The 23,780-nt window shown below is 35.1% G+C and overlaps 1 protein-coding gene across 1 annotated transcript in view; it reads right to left on the reverse strand.

Moving 5' to 3' along the window:
* The window catches only part of LOC106478518 (Down syndrome cell adhesion molecule homolog), a 43,888-nt gene extending 20,359 nt beyond the window's left edge, over positions 1–23,529 (reverse strand). Inside the window, exons 1-6 of the mRNA XM_022382143.1 lie at positions 23,126–23,529; positions 21,557–21,718; positions 14,477–14,758; positions 5,436–5,558; positions 3,225–3,398; positions 1,525–1,672 (exon numbers count right to left, since the gene is read on the reverse strand). Of these exons, the coding sequence (XP_022237851.1) occupies positions 1,525–1,672; positions 3,225–3,398; positions 5,436–5,558; positions 14,477–14,758; positions 21,557–21,718; positions 23,126–23,258 (1,022 nt within the window). The 5' untranslated portion in view covers positions 23,259–23,529. The remainder of the gene's footprint in view (positions 1–1,524; positions 1,673–3,224; positions 3,399–5,435; positions 5,559–14,476; positions 14,759–21,556; positions 21,719–23,125) is intronic.
* Positions 23,530–23,780: the final 251 nt, after the last annotated feature.

Raw genomic sequence — 23,780 nt, forward strand, 5'->3', positions numbered from 1 at the left:
ATATATATATATATATATATATATATATATGTATGTGTGTCGTATGTATATATATATATATATAGATCAAACGTGTGTATGTGCATGTATACATACATCATACATACACACACACTTGTATATATACAACATACACACGCACAGAGACATATATACGACATACACATACATACACACACATACATATATACGACATATATACACACAGATATATATACGACATACACACATACATATATACGACATATATACACACACAGATATATATACGACATACACACAGACATATATACGACATACATACACACACACAGACATATATACGACATACACACACACATATATATACATATATACGATATACACACACACACACATAGACATACATACAACATACACATACATACTACACACGTACACACGCATACATACATAGACACAAACATACACTGTAACACACACAGACATGCACACGTACGTACATACACAGTAACACACATGCAACATACACTCACATAGATACCTACATACATTGTAACACACAACAAACACACAGACATACATACTACACATGTACACACACGGGCATACACTGTAACACACACACATATACATACGTACACACATACATACTCAAGGCTAACACAAACTAAGTTTGAATATAAATATATAGGCGGTGGAAGAGCCATACCACCTATAGCTTTGCTAGTTGGTACAGGTGTACCGAAACATGCCGAACACATTTATGGAAGAAACAACATGGGGGCGCTGAGAGAGGGCCTAAATACGCATTGGTTTATAACGTAATGTCGTTAGGAATTGCAGTTAAAAGCGCGAGTTTGATGTTGTAGTTAGTTAAGCCTAGCCAATATTAACATTTGAGTAAAATGGTCCTAGCCTATTCAATATTATGTGGTGCATACCCTTCACGCTACTTTCTGTCATGTTCCATCTCACCTGGAGTATTTTATTAAATTGGGCAGAGTGCATACTGAACATCTGATGTGATTTGCATCGATGCTAGTGTATTCTGAAAGTGAAACAAAATTTAATATGCTTCAAGGTCAACTTTTAGCCCCATTTAAGGTCTTTCGGTTTCAGTAAATGTTCTCCACGTGTGTTTTTATACACGTGTACCACCCCTCACTGCTATAGGTTGTGCAGCTTTCTTACAACTACACGTATCCAAACATGTTCCGTACCAGCCCTGTATACTACATATGAGCTTAAGAATGTAAAGCTATTGTAACTAGGTGTACTTATAAGATTATCTACATAAAGTCTGATTCGAGATATATTAAAAAATGAAATTTCCACATTCAAAACTAAAATGATAAAACATTCAAAAGCCGAAGAAATTTAAGTTATTTCATCGGGAGGATCTACCCAACTATGTTATCGAAAGTTCGGAACTTATACTATATGGCGTCTATTTTTCCAATTTCTAGTTTCGAACACCTAAAGTTAGTTAAGATATAAAACTTCATTAACATGTAACGCGTTTAACACAAACTACATACGTACCTGTATCTCAAATCATTTCCTAGTCGATATACACCTTTTTCCCAAAGAAACTGAATAGGTGGATCCCCCCTTGCGACAGCTGAGAGTACTATTCTGCCTCCTTTACTCACAGCATGGGTTTTGAATTTTACTTCAAATTTTGGTGGGTCTGTATGAAAATGAGCATAAAAATATAAAGTATGATAAAGAATAAAAAACAAAACTTAACTCAAAGTAATAAAAATAAAACTACTCTAACAAAAAATATATATTATGACTTCTAAAAAAAATTTATTCTTAGGCATAACTAAATTTAACTTATAGCATTAGATGAAAGAAAATGTGGTTATCGTGCTATAAAAAAGCATTATTAAAAAAAAAAGTCAAATCTTATATGAAAACTTTACCACAATGAATTCTTAGTACTTTACTGCATGCTAGGAATTATCTTGCACGTGTATTACGTACCCTTGATAACCTAAACTTACGGTTTAAACGCCGAAAGCTGGCGAAGCATTTAAAACCAATAGGCCTAACATCTATAATAAAAATTAAATTGTAGAAGTATTTTTCACGTTCTTCTTAAATCATTCATTTCGGATTTCTAATTACAGAAGTATAAAATATCATCTCAGGTCCATGTTTTGTCTCCCACAACTCACTGTCCAGGAGACCTCTTGTTCAATACAATAACTCGTCAATTGGGCTGGATAATGAGAGACGAATGTTTTTCTGAAATACGATTTATATATAGAGTATAAGACTTTAAAATTCACAATAAAAACATTAAAAACTGGCGAATCATTGGAAACCAATAGGCCTAATATTTATGGTACAAATCACATATATTACGTTTTTTCGTTTTCTTTGGAACCAATAGGCCTAATATATGTGGTACAAATCACATATATTACAGACGTTTTTGTTTTTTTTAAACCCATGGGCTTAATATTTGTGGTACAAATCACACATATATTACATTTTTTTTGTTTTTTTAGATATTCCTCATTTTTACTTCAAGTGTTTACTGCATTTACCACAATGTTTGGTACATCGACTATGCATTTTGATTTTCTTGGTAACTTCGCGGTTTTTTTTCGTGCTATTGTTAAACTGAATATATTATTTCTTACTCTCTGAATATCTGTTGTTTGGATCTTTATGGTGCCGTCATTGAATTTTGTACTTCTTTTATTATTTTGGCGATACTGTATGATTCCTTTAGGGCTTAAGATATTCTTGATACTTTCATTATATGTGTGATCTTCTTGAAACGTTTACTATGTCGTATATTACTCATAGTAAGTTTAATATATTATATTCCGTAGCTTATGTTTCTTGTACCTATTTTCGTATTATTTGGTATCTTGGGTTGCTGTGGTCAAATTAGTTGAACTGCTAGATGCAATATATGCAAGTGCACTGCATCATCACGAATACTTTTAGGATCATAACATGTGATCGATCAGTAGATATTTACGAAAATTCTATTTTGCATATATATCATAAAAAACGATAATGTCTTTATGATTTGCTATTGACTCAGCTTCGAATCAATTTTTAAATAATCTAACCTCATTCATTTTCTCCATTGTTACTGTCAATGTCAACACAAGTTGAAGTTGACGTAAAATGTTGTAGGAAACTTTCTGCCTTTTACAGAAAGCCAATAAAAATACAAAGAAAAAACCCTCAAACAATACAACTCACATGCTACTTACAATGAATTTTTAGATGCACAAGTTTGCTAAGACCAAAACCAAAACCATTAGCAGCCTCGCAAAGGTAATGTCCTTTTTCTTGTTCGCTCGCTCGATGTATTATCAGGGAACCGTTCGGATAGAGCGTGTGTTTATGACTGTTGTAGACAGGAGTGTAATCCTCTGGGATTGATTCTGAGAAAACAAAGATATCATTGCGGTTATAAAGAACAGGATAATACCCAATTCAATATACTGAAAGATGAAAATCGCGATTAGTTCATCACAGAAACTTTCTGAAGACATTAGAGAAAGCTAAGACTCGGAGAAAATGCGTGATGTTCTCGATATAGCTAAGTGCAACCTAAAGTCAAGTTTCGTCATCTTACAGGCTCAGGACGATAACAAGTTTATATAAAAATATGCGAACTTACTTCTAACAGACAAAGGTTAATTATTATTTAAAAAATATTATGGTCTATTATTGTGACACAACTACACAAGGAAAATAATGATGTAATGCGTCTTTATGTTACTTTAAGTTGTACTTTTAATTTTGTAATTTAAATGGTAACTAGAGAAAGCTATGGGTTTAAATAATGACGTTTATTTCAAAAGGGTTTACCTAGAAAGTTTTGAGGATGTGTGGTAAAATTTTTAGCGTATATGAAAGTAGATTATATATGCAAGATAGTTGTGAAGTGTGCATCTTTTTTTCAAGATATTGAATTGAATCAGTGTATTTTCATGAAGTATTTGGAATTGTATTTGCTATCGCGCTTATTGAGTTACCTTGTATAAGTGAGTTCATTTGTTTTACGTTAGCTAATGCCATTTGTAACATAGGCCTACAACAAGTTACGACAGTGTGCCATTGTAAAAGGTTCTACGAACGTTAAAGAAGGAAATAAATCATTCATTCAGGTTAATGTGAAATAAATTTTGAATTATTTTCACTGGATAATTTAAAATAACTCACCAACGAAAGAAAAACGATACAACAACAATATTAACCCACTGACTGCTACCGTTGAACATTATGAAAAACAAATAACGTTTCAAGCAATATTATAACTCAAAATCGTGATATCTCACGTAGAAATATTAAAGCTTACTATTTTCAATAGAAATTACAAACTCCAATCATAAGATATCCTTTCTGTTTTTGATTTATTTTGAGAATTTCTGGATAAAACTGTGCAACCATATTCATTATTCTAGGCCCTCTTTCTATGTTCTTTCTTTAGACATCTCTCAATGTCTTTCTACCGGCAGATACTACATAACAAAATAGTAATTCATGGCATGTTACAGCAACAGAGAGATGAATCTCACCGTAGTTATTTAATGAGAAATTTCACTAGTAAAATGTACAGCACCTTTTGTGAAAATTATCTCTTGAGGAGTAGATCTTTTTTTTTACTTAGTACAAAATATTTGTAAACTTGCATGGCTAAAATATTTTACGTTATTTAAATATTCCCACTATTTTTCTAAATAAACAGCTAAAACAGATTAACTAAGAAAAGACGGGTACCAAGTTTTACGGACCAAACATTCAAACACGTATCTTAAACCTTCCAGAGAAGCATTGATGAGGAAACTGGGAGTTGGGGTGGGGGTAAACTTCTTTACTCTTTTGGATAAATTATTCCACCTCTTTATTATTATATTGTGACATTGTATTTTATAAATCTTCTATTTTCAAGCTTTTGAAACTTACATTTGAAGAAAAGATTCGTAAGATTTAGCAGTAATACCATTTAATAATTAGAAAAACGAGAAAGCTATATTAAATTATATGACTTCAACTCATGATATATATGTGGCTCAAGTTATATTAAAATTTAGTAAATTCATGCTATTAATATTGGTAAACTTCTAAACAGGAATACGTCAATGAGGAAATACAATTTATGTGAGCTCTTTTGCAAAGAATGTTGAATCTATAAGTCGCTGTGCTATTTCCTCAAATACACTCTTCTCTAGTCTATAAGAGTAATAACACAGCTAACCACGTGTCTATATTGTAGTAATCTACATACTAAAGTAAACAGAAATAATGCTTTCGTTATATTGAAGATATTTTACACGGTACCGAATGATTACAAATAAACTTTTAACTACATTTTGTGCGTACGTGGGTAAAAATGCTCAGGCAATCCCATTATTTATTTGGATTAAAATCATTGTCTAACGGTGTATAATTAGCAGTTTAATTAATAAACTGACCACTTGTTGATCTTGTCCACTTGATTGTTGGGGGTGGAGAACCAGTAGCACTGCAGTCGAATCGCGCGGATTCTCCTTCGACAACTTCTGTGTTCTTTGGCTCCACAACCCAACGTGGTGGGGCTAAATACAAGAAAATGATTTTTACGTTATGCATTTTAACTCGACACATTCTAGCACATTAATTTACGATTAGTAATTATAAGTCCTTAGAAATGTTTTGTATTCAAAATACGAATACTGTTTTATGAAAATTAAAAACGTTTTAAACTCTATAAAGCCAAAACATTACATTGGCGAGTGATACTTATTGTCCCATTGCACTTTATAAGTAATTTTCACATCATAGTAGCAATATAAGCATCCGGGTACTGGAAGCTTCTTCAGATGAAATATGAATATCATTTAAATTTAGGCAATATAAAGTTTTTCTGCCTTTTGATTTTGGCCTACCAACTTTATTTAGGCCCCCCAGTGGCACAGTGGTATGTCTGCAGACTTACAACGCTAGAAACCGGGTTTCGATACCCGTGGTGGGCAGAGCATAGATAGCCCTTTGTGTAGCTCTGTGCTTAAATACAAACAAACAAACAAACTTTATTGATTATCTTTATTATTTTTATAACTTCGAATATTATCGGAGACCGGGCGTTGCCTAGTGGTTAATGTGTCTGGCTACGAATTAAAGGATCGGGCGTTCGAGACGTTATGGTGTTGAACCCACTCTGCACTTTCAGCTATGGAAGCATATGAAAAGTGACAATCATCCCCGTTATGCAGTTTTAAAGAGGATGGAAACTTCCCGGTGGTGACAGATTCTGTTAACTGGCTGCCTTTCCCTCTGGTTAGTACTTCATAAATTATTTTTAGGGCGGTTATATCTGAATTCTAGAGTTCTTTGACCTATCATTAAGCCTACTTGCGCATAAAATGCCGTTAAGGTTGAAAATTCAAATTACGAATATTATCAATAAAATTAAATATTAACTAAAGTTTTCAAGTTATGATCGTGAAATACAATAAATTTTGTTTTAGGATAAACTCACTGTATTGTAACGGATTATTCAAGTATCATTAAGTTGCATCAAAATGATGAGGAACGAATCGCTCATTTCGTAGTATATAATTATCGGTTTTTGTTTTTCACAGAAATCAGAAGTATCTTTAGCAAATACTTTAGAAGCCGAAAGTGATCCTGCTTTAAGATATTTGCTCTAGTGGCAGTTGGTGGTATTAATTAATTAATTTATGTTAAAGATTTAACTCATGTTTTTTTTTTTTTGCAGTTAAACTTGATACAAAATTTATTCAAGTCAAGAACTAAATAAGAAAGAAACATTTTTGTTTTCAGTTTTACATAATATACAAAGCTGAACGTGTCCTAATGACTTGCATGCTAGACTGGGAATCGGAAGGTCCATTGTTCGAGCCCCGTTGTAGCACCGTTGTGCCGAGGGCCGGATAAACCTACCGCGGGGTCCCTAGGCACAAAAAGAGAACGCTTTGCGCGGGGTCTCATGAATATGTTGTCTGAAATCAAGGATGTTTATCCTATTAATCTATTGATTGGCTTTATCGATAATTGATAATGCAAGCTGTTTACGACAAGATACCGAGATTTCACGTCAAAGAGATAATTACCGAGTTATACTTCTAAGGATATTCGATAATTGTTTTAGCGTTTTTTTTTTTCTTTTAAGATATAAGCAGAATCTTTGCACACATCTAATTTTTATTTGCACATTCCTATAGAAATTCATTACATTATAAATATTTTAATCCAAAATTAAAAGCAAAGTTAATTTTATTGTTTCACCATTAAATTACACACACACACACACACACACACACACACACACACATATATATATATAATTGTATGTTCTTACCCGTTGAGAATTGTCGAGTATTTTAAATGAATATAAATCGCTATAGAAAGAGCTTTTATAGGCACAGTGCTATATGGTGAAATACATGAGGTGCGCGCACTAGTATGATGATGAAAATATGATCAAATTATGAACTCCATTTGATCTCCTACTGAATGTACATCATCATGATGTTAAAAAATAATTCATTTCTTACTAAGTGATTTGTTTTCAATGGTTCGGAAATTTTAATTCAATTTAATCGATTAATACAATAATATATAAATATATAGTCATAAAAGCGCTGGGCCCTAGGCCCTGGTCGCGCCTCGCACTTTGGTGCTGTGGGTGCATTATAAAAGTGACGGTCAAATCCCATTATTTTATCAGAGTAGTCGAAAAGCTGGAGGGTGATGGATAGTATTGACTGGCTGCCTTACCTCTAGTCTATCAGCTCAAAATTAGGGACTTGTGAATCTTTGCGTGAATATCCTAAACAAAATTGGTTATACGTTTGAGCTATAATTTAAAGTTCACCTTACAAAATAGATATGGCTATATTCTAATTTTTGAAAGTTAGTATGTCTACTAAGGCCATTTAAACTTTTTGAAAACTGTGATTAAAACCGACTGGTAATCAAAACCGCATTTCCTCCGGCAATAGGTCTATAACTGCTTTTCCTGTTTCTTAACAAAGACCCTACGGTGATATTTGCACGATATGAGGCTTTCTCGAAGAACAGCCATGTCGGCGTTACTCTACTTTTGTGTACTTTTCCATAAATCGACTTAAGTTTACGACATTCAAGTGACATGTAAACAGGTCGAAGTCAATTAGAGCTATATTGGGAGTCTAGACAAGTATGCGATCGACATTTGGTATTTTAAATTTGAACGGCACCTTATGTGACAAATGGGTGAAAGGTTACATCAGAGACATTAAGCTTCAAGCATAGTCATCCATAAATTTGAATTTCTGACCAGAATGAGAGTACAAGCCAGTCAGCAGTGCTCGCCACCTTCAAGTCTACTCTTAAACAAACAGCGGAATTATAGATATGGCTTTGTTTGTCTGTTTGTTTTGAATTTCGTGCAAAGCTACACGAGGGATATCTGCGCTAGCCGTCCCTAATTTAGCAGTGAAAGCCTAGAGGGAAGGCAGCTAGTCATCATCACCCACCGCGAATTCTTGGGCTACTATTTTACCAACGAATAGTGGGATTGACCGTTACATTATAATGCCCCTACGACTGAGAGAGCGAGCATGTTTGATGGGACAGGGATTGGAACTCGCAACCATATGAGTGAGAGTCAGGCGTCCAAACCACCTGGCCATGCCGGGCCACATATAGTTAGTGTCTCATTTTAGCTGAAAGTGCAGATCATGTTCATCAATATTTCATAGCTCGAATCTTGGACCTTCCAATTTGATGCCAGGCACGATAGCCAATAGATCTCGTTATTGATTTCGAGGAATGTGTGTGGGAGGGGGGGGATGTTATGGAAGCTTTTAACGTTTGGCTTACGAGCTTTCGCCAATTTCTAATGTTGTTTATTATCTCGCTAACGGCTCCGCCTTCGTCGCAATAGCTTTTTGATTCCCAAGATTTTCTTTCGTAGCTATTGCCCTCACTTTAAGAATAACAGCGCTGGCCCTAATTATATGGTGGTGTGGTTTTGGAGCTTGCTGCCATCTTAAGTACTCTTCGTTGCAAGTTTCAATTACCATGGGGAGTACTGGAGACTCTCTTCTTCGTATTCTGAGGGTCGCGGGTTCGAATCCCCATCCCACCAAACATGCTCGCCCTTTCCGCCAGTGGGTCGTTATTATATGACGGTCAATCCCACTATTCGTTAGTAAAAGAGTAGCCCTAGAGTCGGCGATGGGTAGTGATGACTAGCTACCTTCCCTCTAGTCTTTCACTACTAAATTAGGGACGGCTAACGCAGATAGTCCTCGTGTAGCTTTGCGCGAAATTCGATACAAACAAACAAATCTTCTTCGAAATATCGTGTTATTTGGCTCTATGTGGTATAAGATTTAGTTGTATGAATAATTCCCTTCGTGAAGAGAAGCTAAAAACCTTTGCATCCGTCGGTGAAGTTTTGGAGAACTATTTTACATGTTTGGTTAGAACAAATATATATATATATATACATACATGCATAAATAAATAGATGCTAGTCTGTATTAAAGGATCATTATAACAGTTGCAGAGAAACAATGCTAAAAAGTTTAATTCTATTACTTAAAACAAGTTCGAATATTATAGCTAGAATTTTTAGTAAAAATTACATTAAAATATTTAAAAAACATGAGATCGTGATTGCCTCGTACTAATTTTATTTATGTGACTCACAATATTGTGTTGGATATCATTATTTTATATTTAGTTTTTCTCCAGCAGGTAAACTTTACGACATTTCTTTTTATCCTTCTATAGAAACTTAAGTGCGTGTTCCAGCAATTTTTGTTTGTAGTTTTGTGGAAGACGGGTATTCCTGTGTGCAACAACATTCTACCGCCTTTTAAAGTCAACAAAGTCTATATACGTTAACACCCTTTTCTGATTCAGAAGTTTTATTTATTTTAGAGTGTGTGACTAGCAAGACAGTCACGATCTTATTAAAGGTATCCAACAGGGTTGACAGAGCAAAAATCAATCAAACTATTCCATTTGTATTCACAGGGCCACTAGGAGTAAAAACAAGACCAACACAAGAATGAAATTGAGTCGATCTCTACTCTTTCAATTTACACTAGTGGCTTCGCCACGGGGTTCGAAGTAAAATGGCACTAGATTTTATTTCATATTACTTTGTAAAGTGGCACATCCATCTCGACATACTATCGATGTCAAGAGTCTTTAAGAATAGTTAAATTAAGCTCCAAAATGATCAATTTTAGAAAGGACAGTGATGGATGGTGAACACATAAACTCGGTTTTCTTGGAATGAAGTATATAGTTGTTACAGACTGTCAGAAGGGAAATAAAAGAATGAGTGAAACAAAAGGCGGGGAAATAGATTTGATCATTAGCCCATAATATCGGATTTTTCTGTTTTTTATTAGCAAAATACAACAAATAACAATTTTCAAACATATTAAACCCTTGATCGTTATGGGGGAACTTTAGCTACCACGTGGTATGTTTTAGAAAAACAAAAGTACGCCTGAAGAGAAGTGTATGAACTTTGTACTGCGGAACTTCTACATTCAGCTATGTTTTAAAACGAGATGAGAGGATGATGCATTCGATTTTTTTTCCTTCATCTAGTATCGTATTTTGATTTTGTATTTTAAGTGATATTATACTGTTAATACAGATGTCGACTATTTTGGGCTGGATTTAGGAGGTACGTTTTACTGATTATGCCATTTTCCGCTTTTTGTGTGATTCTCTAGTTTTATTCGAGGTAACCATTTTCCAACAGCTAAATATGTGGAGTAAGATGTGGGACTTTTGTGAGCAAGAATGTGACTGTGATGTAGCTAAGATATTCCCTTTAGAATATAGGTATAGTTATTATATGCGTTATAAACTGAACACTGATAAAGAAAAATAGAATTATTTATCATTAGTGCAATTAAACAGTTTTCATGATGACAAGTTTTAAAATTTGTACAATACACTGTTTAAATTACTATAGTAACAAATGGTATAAGTATATGTACATAGTTAAAGCAACGAAAAACATTATGGCATCATCTTCAAGTAGACAAAACGACTGCACCACAAAAAGAAATGAATGTGTATATATATATATTACTTGTTATTCTGTATATAACATTACTTCATATGAACTTACATCTGCATTCTTTTTGAATACGTCCACCCCACGCCAAGATGCCATGCATGTTATGGAGTATATTTTGTTTTATAATAGTATGCGTATTTACAGTCAAATATTAGCTTAGCATTAGTGTGAGCAAGGAGGTCGATGTATTTTGGGAATTTAACCTCTTGAACCACTATAGGGTAATGTGTTGTCTGTCTGTCAGTCAGTAGACACTAAAATGACGTCTTGTACTGTCGTGACGTCAGTAAAACGTGCGCATGGCATGAAACACGAGAATAATTATGCATTCTGTAGACAACAACACAGCATGACATATGAACTTCCAAAGCAAGAAACAAAAGTATTTGTTGCTCTTAATTTTGGTTTTATTTACTTTTCAAATAGAATATTTTTCGTTGATCCTGCGGAAGTACAGCTAGTTTAGTAGTGTATATTTACCCCGTTATCAAATGCTTTAGTGTTCTTCTAACACACGGTTTTGACAATTAGAGTAGCTAGAGTGGCACTTTAATGGTTCAGTTTGGCCTTTTATTCAAGTGGCCTGGCCTTAAAATCCCATTCCATTATTTCTTAATTAGACTCTCAGTGGCACAGCGGTAGTCTGCAGACTTATGATGCCAAAAACCTGGTTTCGATACCAGTGGTGGGCAGAATACAGACAATCAATTGAGTAGCTTCGTGCTTAAGAACAACAATCAACCAACCAGCATTTTAATTAATTTTCTTTTCCTGATTTAAGGAATAATTAAAAATGGCCATAGAGAACAATTATGGGATGGAGCATGCATATCTTTTCTAATTTTAATTTTTACCTGACAAGTTGGAACGTTAAAACACAGCTTAGTACAAAGTGGTTTTCCAGGAATATTCCAATAGTTCAAATTAATATAGGGCCCAGCATGGCCAGGTGGCTAGGGCGCTCAACTCGCAATCTCCTGGTCGCTAGTTCGAATCCCCGTCCCACCAAACATGTTCGTCCTTTCAGCCGAGGTGGCGTTATAATGTGACGGTCAATTCCACTATTCGTTGGTAAAAGAGTAGCCCTAGAGTTGGCGGTGGGTGGTGATGACTAGTTACCTTCCCTCTAATCTTTCACTACTAAATTAAGGATGGCTAGCGCAGATAGCCCTCGTGTAGCTTTGCAGGAATTTCCAAACAAATCAAACTAAATTAATATAGAGTGCAAAATATGAGAGGAATGATGGTAATCACTTTAAATTTTGTTTGTTTGTTTTTAAGCTCAAAGCTGAACAATGGGCTATTTTTGCTGTGCTCACCACGGGCATCGAAATCTATTTTTTAACGTTATAAGCCTTCAGACTTACCGCTGTGCCACTGGGGTGTCCATTCTAAACATTTTGTGAAGTTTACTGTTAGAAGGTTTGTGTAGTTACGATTAGGTTACAATTTTATGTAATTAGTGTACTATTTTTATTAAACACAATTGAGTGCTAACACAAACGTTTTTCAGTTGGTGAAAGAATATATGAAGGTTTTCTAGTAAAACGTGGGCTTCTGATATTATTTTTTCGAAGAAGAAATAGTTTGAGATTTGTCGGTTATAGTTTATCAATATTTTTTCAGCGTAATGACACGGATATTTGAACGTTATTTTTTCATTTATTGTTTCTTTGAAGTGACGAAATGTATCCATTCGCTAAACAGATTTAGCTAAACTGCTCTGATTTCAACTAATGCTGCACACCTGTTACGTTAACGCCTCATTCAAACGATTTTGTTAAGTGTAACAACTTACTTAATTTTCTTCGCGCCAAAAGACGCATCAAGTGTAGCAACAGAGAACATAAAATAGTTCTTTACTGACAGTTATATGCCAGTAACATTATAAATGAAACTGGCCCGGCGTGGCAGGTGGTTAAGGCGCCCGACTCTGAGGGTCGCGGGTTCGAATCCCCATCCCATTAAACACGATCGCCCTCACAGCTGTGGGGGCGTCATAATGTGACGGTCAATCCCTCTATTCGTTGGTAAAAGAGTAGCCCAAGAGTTGGCGGTGGGTGGTGATGACTAGTTACCTTCCCCCTAGTCTTACACTGCTAAATTAGGGACGGCTAGCGCAGATATCCCTCGTGTAGCTTTGCGCGAAATTCAAAACAAACAATAAATGAAACTTCTAATGTAGTTCTGTTTTTCTTGAATATATATATATTACCAGTTTTCTTAAATACATTTACGACATGATGTGATTCACATGAGAGAGTGCCTGTCATGGCCTGGAGGTTAGGACTATCGACTCGCAACCTGGGGGTCGTGGGTTCGAATCATCACCACCGAAAATTCTCGTCCTTTCAGACGAGGGGCGTTATAATGTGACGGTTAATCCCACTATTCGTTGGTAAAAGAGTAGCCCAAGAGCTGGCGGTGGGTGGTGATGACTAGCTGCCTTCCATCTAGTCTTTTACTGCTAAATTATGGTAGTTTAGCGCAGATAGCCCTCGTCTAGCTTTGCGCGAAATTCAAAACAAACTTAACCATACGAGTGATCCTACAGTTCGTAGCGCATGAACTGGCTATTTTCGCATTTTTTTCTTTTCTTTCTTTCTTATGGTATTTGTTAAATGTCCAAGTTAAGCTACGCACATAATGTATAATAAATTATATTAGGTTTTAAAATACATAAGCTTATGATGCTTCTTCTGGAAATATTTCTGAATGGATGTGCAATGAAATTATATCATATTCTTGATGCATAGGTGCTTATGTCAAAGCTACTAAGGATATATATCTCTGTGCCTAATTTTGAAATACCGACCAGAGGGAGAGCAGCCAGATCAGCAGCATCCTACCAATGGATTGACTGCAACTCTTATAACGTACCCACTGAGGCTCGTCATTAGACACGCTCACTCCACATAAAGCCTTGCCTGTTAATGCTCCCCACCCCAGTGGCACAGCGGTATGTCTGCGGACTTACAAAGCTAGAAACCGGGTTTCGATAGCCGTGGTGGGCAGAGCACAGATAGCCCTTGTGTAGCTTTGTGCATAATAAAAAACAAACAAACTGTTAATGCTCTCCCCCGCCCAGTGGCACAGCGGAATGTCTGCGGACTCACAACGCTAGAAACCGGGTTTTGATACCCGTGGTGAGTAGAACACAGATAGCCCATTGTGTAGCTTTGTGCTTAATAACAAACAAACAAACAAAAACCGAAAAAAGAAAATAACTATAACATAAAACAAAAATTACTGAATAATATTGTGGTTACTGTAAAATCACAATGATATTTGGAAAAACAAACTATATTGTGGTTACCAAATTATGATATGACTATTACATATATTTGGTTATCATAGAACAACAATGCAGTTTGCACAGATCAAAAACAATAATGAAATTGCAGGTTACTTTACCGTTTACTTTCAACACAGAACTGTAACTGGCGGTACCACCTTCATTAGTGACTTGACAAGTGTAGTTGCCGCTATGCTTCAGCTGCATATTATCCGTAGATAACATGCTATAGTCCTTAAATATTTGAATACTTAGGCCTAACGACATGGGTAGTTGATCCCCGTCCTTAAACCAGGCGAAGTGAAAGGGGGGATCTCCAAGGATAGCCGCACAAATCACTTTCATTCTCATCCCAACTTCCGAACTGGTAGAAAACTGAAATTCTGAAATCACAGGGGATTCTGGAAAGAAAAAAAAACAACAACAGAGCATGGTTTAAAAAAAGTTATTGTTCAATTTCATCTACAAGAATATGCGAGTAAAAAAGTGACGTCTTCCTCCACGTGCTATCTAAGAAACTGCGTGAGCTTGTTATTTCTGCTTAGCTAGAAAAACCTGTAAGAAGCTCACAGATGATTAAAAAAACAAGTCTATAAGGATTTAAAAAGCATATCAGATTTATAAAGTCACATATGTTTCATACAAAGATTGAGCTAACTAAGACATTAAAAACGCACGCGTTTAATAGTACAAAACGACTGCCTTAACAAGAGCACCGTGATACTTAGTTATTAAATGAAATATATTGGATTCATTAGCACAAAGCGACAACAAAGGTGATATAAATGCAATATTTAGAATGGGTAGATTATTAAGTCAGAAGTGACACCATATAAATAGGAGTTTAAAAGGGTCGATATTTAGCAGAGGTGAACACAATCAACTAAGAAGTGAATAGCTTAAGTTTAAGAAGTTATAGGTATTTTATAAATTAAGACCATATCAAACGAAGATACGAAGGGTGTGTTATGTGAAACATATCATATGTTTCTTTCCCTTTACATTAGCAAAATGAACGCTTTATTTTTCGTGACATTTTCAAATATTTCACATTGACCTGTAATGGTGCTCATGTTCAAGGTATAGCGAACAAATGTTATTGAATTAGTAGCGAACAAGTGTTATTGAATTAGTAGCGAACAAGTGTTATTGAATCAGTAGTACGTCATTCCCCTTTGTACTTTCTAGATCTTCTGGCTGGTGTTCGTATATAATTCATTTTGACTTGTACTAATAGATATAAGTTTGGAGTAGTCTGTCCTCCCTATTGGATTAAAGGAAGTGACCAGATGATGTGGACGATAAATACATTGGCCCTATTCAAACAAGAAATATATATTTAACAGCATAGGCGACAAAGGTATCGCAATTAAAAAATAGGTTAAACCATTGCTAAGGTTTTTTTTAAGGAAATCGTCAGATCGTACAGTTTAGAAGTATTTAGGAAATGTGAATGACTGATGGTCATTACTGTGACTTATGAAACAGATTAAACTTAACCCAAGGCTAGCCTGCTGTAAGTATCTCCCAGTGCCTTGGCACAGCTGCGGTAGATAACAGTGAATATACACGATTGTCCAAAGCCTTCATGATAATTGGGCCACAGCAACAGTAGGTATTTCCTTCAGATGGCGAGCGAGGAAGGATGGAGTGCATTTTTCATTAAATTAAAGTTACCTCTATCGTACCTCAGTGTAGAATGGAATATTGAATTAGAAGTGTAGTAGTTAGATAGCTTTCCAAGGTATGATGGTTAGTAAAGTTTATATAGTGAGGATTTTTTTTAAATGCCAATAAAAGTGACGGTGAAGTTCATGGTTCATACACGTACTACTTGAACTTCATCTTGATATTGTTCATTTACAGAAGTTGTCTCTGATCTTGGTTCAGACATTGGTATTTTAGAGATGGACTTAGTGCAGAAACCATCAGCCTGTTTTTTCTCTTAAAATTTCGTGAATAAACTATCCAGTGTCAACTAGATTGGTCCAAAAACAGTGGGTTTCGTGAGTATATGTTAAGTCTCAGTTCTTCTAAATGTACAAGTGACGTTTCTATAAATATGGTTTAGTGTCTTCTTGTCATCTACTGTGATTATAAAACCAAGATATAAAATACATTGTTTTCTGCCAAGAAATAAGAGTGCCTGACCAGTTATCTGTATAAGTGCTAGTGTTGTTCTGGTGCTGATCTGTAATTATATGCACTTGGCCACCGAGTGTTTCAATGGAATGGTTATTGACATGGTGAATAAAGTAAAAATGACTAAAACTAACAAATGGAGAGATACTTCACATATGATGATAATATCTCGGTATTTGACAACACATTACAGGCTGCTGCTGAATATTTGGGAATGCGTTTTCAGTGGACAAAGAAAGCAGGCTTGAAAATATATCTAAGAAATTGTATGCTGGATGTATTACTCTGTCACACTGTTGGTATTGGTAGTGTCTACAGACACTGAGAAGATCTCTGGCTTCAATCCACAAAGAAATTAAATGTCCATAGCTTTTTTGGCTTCACTACATACTATTAGTGTTTTGTGACCAACTTCTTATAAATAGTGATACTGTTGTCTGCACTGACTAAAGCTGAAATGTATTTTAGATGAATTGAAGATTGCTACCGGGAAATCCAACCACTAAAGTGTGCTTTAATTCAGACTTTATTAGTGTTAGTTTATCCAACACAAGTCTGTCCATTTAACGTAGAAACTGGTGATAGTAATAATTTAGTCACAGTGATATTGTCACAAGTGCAAAACAGAGTAGAAAATGTAACTGTTTATGTTAATAATAAACTAATGGCTCCTGAATGTAAGTACTGCACACACCAAAAGACACTACTCACAGATTTAGTATTTTTCAGTAATTGAGTGCACTATGTTAAAATGATTAATATACAAGTCAACAATAAATATGACAACTGCAGCCTATATAAAGTTGCGGCAGAACAGATTGTATCATAACTATATTTTTAAATGATTTGGTATTTTATAGATTGTGTGATGATACCGGAAACTGATAACTTTAGGAAAGATATGTAACAGCCCTTTCCGGTGCAAAATATTCATACACTCAGCTCAAAAAGATGTGTTCAAATTGAGATTTAGAATTTCCGAGATGACATTGGAAAAACAAATTAATATTGATAAACCTGGTAGAAAATGGACCATTCAGAAAGGTATCTGCAAGAAGTCATACCCAAACTGTAATAATAAAGGTGTGGCATCTCTGTAACAGTGGAGAATCCATGAGCACAGAAGTCAGTGGCAAAAGCCGACCACGTATCTCAGGCTACGGTATACAAGATAATCAACATGGATCTCCATGTGGAAAAGCAACACAAGTCATGTGTACACAAGTTGCTTTCACCCACATATCTGCTCAACCATCAAATACTTCAAGCAACTGGAGAATGTAATGGATATTCGTGCTATTCCTTACAAAGGTATACTGATATAGTCACCAAATGTGGTGACTATGAATTTGTTCAATCAGACTGTTGAAACAGGAACTGGGAAACTATCGTCCTTGTACATTAGTTGTATTATGGAAGGCGTGAGAGAGGAGGAGCTGACATAGCCTGTTGTTGGCCTTTTTGTTACTGCTCCCAGTCATTCAAATATTAGGCAATATACTGATGCTCCTTTATTAGCACAGGGTACGGCCTCCTCTCTAACAATGGGTGCAATTAAAACAGTCTTCTATTTCATCTATTTCTGCACGAGTCCAGATAGCATTTGGATGCAGCATCAGTCCAGTTGGAGCGATAGGCTTAGGGTATCTCTGTCTGTCAGATGGGAAACATTTAAGCTATGTTAATACACTTTTTTCTGTTCTTTATCATTTGAAGTACAAATGCTTCAGAAAGGTGTGTTGTTGGTGAAGTACTTCAGGCTTCCACGAATTTAATAATTTGTATAAGATAACCAAAATCAAATGCCAGTTGACAAGGATTCTGTCAAGGTCATAATTTCTTTGACACCCCTATTTTTCCTCGTGAGCCCACATTGGAGGCCCTTGGTGATCTTGTCAACTAAGTAATTCATGTTGTCAAATGCCAAAATGCTGGGACAGCCTTTCTCTTCACCGCATTGTCGTTTATCTGTATACGTGGCTACAATCTCATAAATTCCTTGATTTTAAGCCTATAAATCAGTCCAATTGATGGATAGGTTCTTACTGATTCAAATTAGAGCAGAGCTGGTCTTCATCAAAGTGTTCATCAGTTTCCAGTGCTGTACCATTTGTGGTAAGCAGCAAATGTCGTATTTCCTATTCTTGAATCTAAGAATGAATTGTTGGAATCTTTCAGGATGCAGCTCAAATTTTTTTAGCCATGCCTTAAAAAGATAGCAGATTGTTTTTTATATTTCAACACTGTCTTTGTAGTGTAGTGAGGGTAAATGTCCAGTACTGACTACCATTAGAAGCAATGGTTGTTGAGCCAGTATAAGCAAAGCCATTAAATTCGTATTTCTATTAGTTGTGATCCTAACATTCTGTTGAACATTGGACTCATTCTTCAATTTGTAGAGTAATGTATTACTGTAGAAAATACATTATCATCTGCTTCTGATCTAAGATGGATTTTTGGTTGACTCCTAACATCACTGACTTGCCTAAAATATTTATTAAACTTACAATGTGTTATTCCTGGATGGATAGAAATCACATAGGCATTTTGATACTCAAAACATTGAACTTACAAGTTTGTTGGGCAAAATATGTTGGATAACTAACATAAGCACAAGAGAAAGATTGAAATGGATGTTCCATACACAATAAACACTTTATTATCCTGTCACAATAACAATACGATAAATAAAATCATAGGTAACTAGATGACAGAACTGAATGCAATGATAAAATTGAATACATATATAAAACATAAAGAAACAAAGACAATATAGGGAGGTGTTCTGAGATCATTTACCTTCTTTAAGAGCTACCATCCAAATTTACTAACAGCTACAAATAATTCTAAAATTATTTGGTCTGTATTTGGTCTGGACCAATCCAAATCATGGGGACGTGGATACAGATAACACCCCCACTTCACATTAGCGTTGGCCAAGTGATCTTAAACAATCAAACATGGGTCATTAATGTCCAAACAAGCAATGATATGCCAGAGTCAGTCTAGTTGGCACTCATTATAGAAGCCTGATGTTTAGGACCAGATTCGTCACCTGATCAATAATGGATGTTCAGGTTCTCAGCTAAACCATAGAAAATTCAATATTTTCAATACTTCTCAATCTAAACTTTATCTTATCCAGAAAAGAGCAAAGTTTATGGTATATAAATACCACGTATACGCTGATATGTGGTCTTTAACTCGTGTAAACGTTCTGAGTAATGTGACAAATGTGCAATTTCATTTCTCAATTGTAGTTCACATGCATTGAAGAATGAATAATTTGGTATGATCAAGCCAATATCCTACAAAACATGTTTAGTGGGCTTAATTTTATCAGCATGCTATCCACAGAAAATTCGGATACCAATAGATTATTTGATGTTTCTTGGACATTGATAACACTAATGCTGAATCTGATAGTCACTGAATGCCGTTAGGTCCTTTCTTTGTGTCATCTTGACTTTAACAAGCTGTGTATGGCAGCTGTTGACATTTATAAACTCTCCGTAGCAGTGAACCATAATACTATCATGAAAACTGGGTCGAGATGACACAACACTAGAGGATGTACTGTACTTCCCACTGCTTTTGGTAATACAGTGTATAGGTGAACACATACAATCGTTTCATTGTTTGTTAAACTGACATTTTGAAAACCAAACAAGAAAATAGCATACACGCTCTCCATGAAGTTAGAAAATGTTATGATAAAATGGTATACGTAAACAGCCTTGATTAAAAGTTTGATGCAAATCAGCGCTCACCCGGGAATCTTTGATAATAGTTTTGTTCTTTTTGTGGGTATTCTAAATTCATGTGAGTACATACGTAAACTTGTTTAAAATGTGACTTTTGTGCAGGTTAAAAGATATAGTCTGTTTCCTAGGTCTCGAGTCTAGTCGTTTACGCATTTGAATTAATTTCGTAGACTGTAGGCGGACTTCAATATTTAATCATTGTTGTCGTTTTCGTTTCTCTTCCCTCGTAGTATTAATCCACACATACAAAGGCTTAGCTGCTATTAACATACAATTGTGAGATGAGAACTTATTGTATTCCTTATATTTCGCCAGTTAACGAAACCGCAATGTCACTTATTTTCAATTAATTTCTGAGTGCCAACAGTAAATTACATATTATAGTTTGGAAAATAAAGACAGGTGTTCCGTAAAGTCCTGTGTTTCTTCATCTTCACTGTACTATCTACTAGGCTATTATTAAGACACTTAACCTTTATGAGTTTTATTTTATATATTCTTTGAACCTCTACACGTCATTAACTAAGTTATGACAATTAACTTTGAATACAACGTTTTTTTAGATTTTGTGTTACCTTAGCTATGCTTTCAGGTGCTACGATAAGAAGTTGATATAATATTGAGTTTTATTCGGTGTTACACATTAAATTGTTTGCGATTCTTAACTTACGGCCCGGCATGGCCAGGTGGTTAGGGCGCTCGACTCGCAATCTGCGGGTCGCGGGTTCGAATCCCCGTACCACCAAACACGCTTGCCCTTTCAGCCGTGGGGGCGTTATAACGTGACGGTCAATCCCACTATTCGTTGGTAAAAGAGTAGCCCAAGAATTAGCGGTGGGTGGTGATGGCCTTCCCTCTAGTTTTACACTGCTAACTTAGGGACGGCTAGCGCAGATAGTCCTCGTGCAGCTTTGCCCGAAATTAATAACAAACAAACAATCATATCGAGATTAGAATGTTAACATCACTGAGCTTTAAATTAAAAAGTAAACTTCTCTGTTTATAATATATTTTTCTTCTAAAGAATAGAATTTCTATTCCTGTCACATTGAAGCTGCCAGCTGGTATGTTATTTTCATATATGATACGTGTGTTGTTGTTGTTTCTTTACTGATTATAGCACCTGACATGCTCACTCACCTCCATCTTTGTTTGTTGTTGTTGTTTCTGTAATCAGGATATATGGTCAGCAATTTTAACCTTAATATTTTCTCGCTGATATGGTTTTTTAACAATTGCAGATTGCTAAGATATTTTTTTTCATTGCTTTAAGGGCTTATCTCTTAAACTTACCTATAATCTTTAGCTCTATTAAATAGCTGATTTCTCGGCCTTTGTCCACCTGGTATTGACATCTATACGTGCCTTCATCAGGGTTTTCATTTACACCCTGCACAATCAAGCTCCCGTCGTGATCAATTACCTGCCTGTGGCTGTCTGGTAGCACGGATCCATCTGAAATCATGAAACAGGCTCCAATACGCAAATGTTGGTTAAACCTGGATGTGTGCGCTAACTTTTGTTTTAAAAGTAACTCGAAATTACTTTTCTAAACACAATACAACCAATATGATTAGTCGTCACAGAAATTAGTGGTCGTGAACATGTTTGAAATAAGTATTTTCAATTCATAATTCCCGAACATTGGGTTTGATTAAGTTGATACATGCAAAATTCTGTCATGAACATGATTCCTAGTTGGTAACTCTGCTAAAACACAACTTATTAAAATACTACATTTTTCGCAGTAACCCTTATACGGTAGTTTGTTTTTAAAACACAAAATTTTAACCTATAATTTCTATAGGCGGCTACAATGTCAGCAAATAATTTTTCCTTATAGTCTGTATAGATAATAACTAATAAAACATATATGTTCTAAGTATCCATCACAAACAATTACTTTGTAAAAAAAAGGAAAAGTATTCCAAGTAACACTTTCAAACAGTAACTTTCTCAAAAAAAAAGTGCTCCCAGTAACCATTTTAAATGGCAAGAATGTTATAAAACATGTCTTCTCTTTATTTCAATACAAAGTAACTATAAAAATACAACAGTCCTTACTATAACCTGTATAGCACCTTCCTTAACCACTGTACATAATAACTCTGTTAAAATAACTCTTATAGATGATACATTTGTTGAAACATAAAAGTTCTCCTGTGATCCATGAGGATCAAGGATATAACTCTGTTGACACACGGAACTTTCCTCCGTGACTCCAATAACTTAGATATTTTCTAGTCCTCCGTGTAAAACCTCTGTCTTCCTAAAAAGACCTATAAGTGACATCTTTGTTAAACTATAGAAATTCTTCAATAATCCCCATAGGTCGTAAGTACCCAATAGTTTTCCCAATAGTCCACAAATACAATTAATCTGTCAAAACACAGAATTCCCCCTTCTCACCCTTGCTGATACTAACGCTATTAAAACACTAATTTCTTCTAGTGGCCCTGTAGGTGAAGGAAAACTTATCAAAAATGTCCATTTGCCAATATTATATTCATATCAAGTTTAGTACCTAAAACATAGAAACTAATAAGACTCGAGCTTGGAAATAAGAAATTGCAATCATATAAATACAACATTACACCTGTGAAGGAGTCACTGAAAAACAATTAGCTGATAGTTTTTTACAAACCTTACTTTGTTATATATATTTAAAAACTTAGTTTAGTTAATAAGTTTACATGAGCTTTCTTGATCATGTTTATGTAAGTACTTTATAATTATAACTGTTAGAAGCAAGACACTTTTTTCTTTTTCTATAATTTTTTTTTCCGTCTGCTTGACACAAATTAACCGGAAGTTTGTGAATTTTCAGACTGTTTAAAAAATATTTTGTTTTGCTCGGCCTACCTTTTAACCACGTGATTTTTCCTTTGGCTCTTTCGTAGTAGGGACATAGAAGCTTAGCAGTCTTTCCTTGGATCACTGTCATTGTGCGCACGTCTAGAGTGTGACGTCGAAATCTCGAAACCACATGACGCATGCGTGTTTCTTCTGGCAGGGTAGTGTTGTAATTTAACTCGAAGTGGTCATTGTTGTTGTACAGATGGAGAGTTCCATTAATAAATAAGTAAAATACACATCGATTTCTGTTCTTTTCTGTTCTCGGGAGGTGGCTAGAAAAACGATTTATTTTCTCATTCGTTGTTTTAACCAGTCGAAATTGTTTTAGTATGCAAAAATGACCTAAAAATGATCGATATGGTTGGTCGTCTGTCGTCACGTGCCCAAATTCATCAAGGTAAAGAGCATCTCGAGCTACAGAAATATATATCAAAAATTAGGATACAAATACTTTAATTAAGAATGAGTAATACTACTTTTTAATTGAGTAGGAGAAGGTGGGGTAACACGGCCACCATAAATGTTTAATGCTGTTTCTACCAATTAAGACGAATGTCAAAAAAAGTAAAAGCCTTCAACCTGAACCCGCTGTTACTATAAATATAATTTCTAATTAAAACAAAGATTGGGCATAAATCTCTTTTAGATATTGAAAACATTG

Source organism: Limulus polyphemus, unplaced genomic scaffold, assembly GCF_000517525.1.
Source record: "Limulus polyphemus unplaced genomic scaffold, Limulus_polyphemus-2.1.2 Scaffold220, whole genome shotgun sequence".
NCBI lineage: Eukaryota > Metazoa > Arthropoda > Merostomata > Xiphosura > Limulidae > Limulus > Limulus polyphemus.